General features: G+C 36.3%; 1 protein-coding gene across 1 annotated transcript in view; it reads right to left on the bottom strand.

Annotated features, from left to right (window-relative positions):
- Positions 1-1,283, bottom strand: part of LOC116032755 (protein EARLY FLOWERING 3) — a 7,296-nt gene extending 6,013 nt beyond the window's left edge. The window contains exon 1 of the mRNA XM_031275469.1: positions 559-1,283. Coding sequence (XP_031131329.1) covers positions 559-771 — 213 coding nt within the window. The 5' untranslated portion in view covers positions 772-1,283. The remainder of the gene's footprint in view (positions 1-558) is intronic.
- Between the last annotated feature and the right edge of the window lie 577 nt (positions 1,284-1,860).

Below are 1,860 nucleotides of genomic sequence, written 5' to 3'. Positions count from 1 at the left end.
CCCCCCCCCCCACGCCCAAAACACCATCCCCAACACTCTTCCAGGTCACAAAGCCCAAAGATACCAAGGATCCTCCCCTCCAAATAGAAGAGCAAGGACAAAAAAGAAAGGGATGGGAGGGTAAAATGCCACCCTGGGGCATAGACACACCAGGAGGGAAATTTTTCCAAAAATTCTTTGGCCTCTAAAGAGAGGTGAGAGAGTTTTCTCTCTGTAGAGGACCCGGAGCTGATACAGTTACCATTCTCCCTAGATCTAACTAAACAAATGAAAAGGATCCATGGTCTCTGAATCAGTTGAGGCTAACATTTTTGCTGTTCCAAAATAACAGAAAGAACAAATTGTCTAATGAGTTCTGAAAAGTGGTATCACTATTAAATAAAGTCTTACCTCATTCACAGTCTATGTCACCAACTCACAAGAGTAATGGAACAGACAATAGTAAAAAGTAAAAAGTAAATTTCAAACAAAATTCATTCTCTCCCGGAAATACCAAGGATCAGATAGCACATATCGTGAAAATGAAACCAAAGAGAGGTACAAGAGCTCTCAGTTTACCTGGCCTGGTGAGGGAGGGATCAAATTGGAAGCGTTGTTGGGGTTCAGGGGCAAAACTCCATTATCAAATCGCTGAGAGGGGATGCTGAGCTGCTCATAGAGAGCCATCTTGTTCCTTGGAGGAGCTCTTGGTCCTCCCTTTTCAGTATCATTAACATGAAGCCTGGGAAACATTGGCCCCATTATTTTCTCCTCACCTTTCCCTCTCTTCATCTTCTCTCTAGATTCAACCAGTCTCAAAACATTGAGAGACAAACCACTTGCTAAAAATCTAAAATCCCCACTTTAAAATCAACCGGCAAATAAAAAATCCACAACTCGCAGAACAGCGTAAATCAGATTCAGTTGAGCTTAGAAATTGGGATTCACAGGCTGAAACGACATAATCGAATCTTCTGCCCAAAATTCAATACCACAAAATCCGGGACAAACCCCCAATTTCAGAAACCCGAGAGACTCTTCAAACCCAGTAACCCGAAATCGATTCCAACAGCCTAAGAGTCAACTTTTTTTCCTGCTCTTTTCTAGGAATATCCGAGGAAACAAAGACCAAAACAATGAAACAAGAACAGATTCGAGAAATTGTAAAAGAAAGGGGGAAAAAGTTTAGCGATTCTTGAAGGGCAAAAAAGGAGAGGATCGAGAGAGAAGAAGCTATGTGACAAGGAATACGGCAAAAGTGCTTAGTTTGTGGACCCAAATGTGGATAGAACCACAGGAGAGAAGAGAACCTAGAAACTCCTAAAGGAAGATAGTTTATTATTTTAGCTTTTATTAATTAAAATTATATTTAGAAAAAGGTATGCTGTCCTGTATTTAATTAGACTATATTTTGCACTTTTTTAAATCACAAAAACAGAAGTAAGCTGCTAATTAGGTGATTTCTTTTTAAAATATTCAATTACAACACACAGATAAGATTTTGTTTTTAGTGGATTACCTGGCTAATCAAATTAGTGGATAATGGTAAGGCCAATGACCCTTTTGACACATTGAGAGAGTGAAATAAAATTATTTCACTTTTTAGAGAACGATTGGTACTTTCTCATCAATTAAATTAAATTTAAAGGAAAATATTTTTAAAGAATATATTTGATAAAAATAATTTTATTGCAAAAATTAATTAACATGTTTGGTATTACCCTGAAAACATAATAATTAAATTACCTGAAAAATTAATTAACACGTCTTATTGTTTAATTATTTATTAATTGTTCTTATTCTATAATATTTAATGAAGTGTTGCGACTTAATTATGTGTGTTCATTGTTAACTATTTATGAAATTATATAGGATGAAGCA

Source organism: Ipomoea triloba, chromosome 1 (assembly GCF_003576645.1).
Source record: "Ipomoea triloba cultivar NCNSP0323 chromosome 1, ASM357664v1".
Classification (NCBI taxonomy): Eukaryota; Viridiplantae; Streptophyta; class Magnoliopsida; order Solanales; family Convolvulaceae; genus Ipomoea; species Ipomoea triloba.
This window is presented reverse-complemented; position numbering and strand designations above follow the sequence as displayed.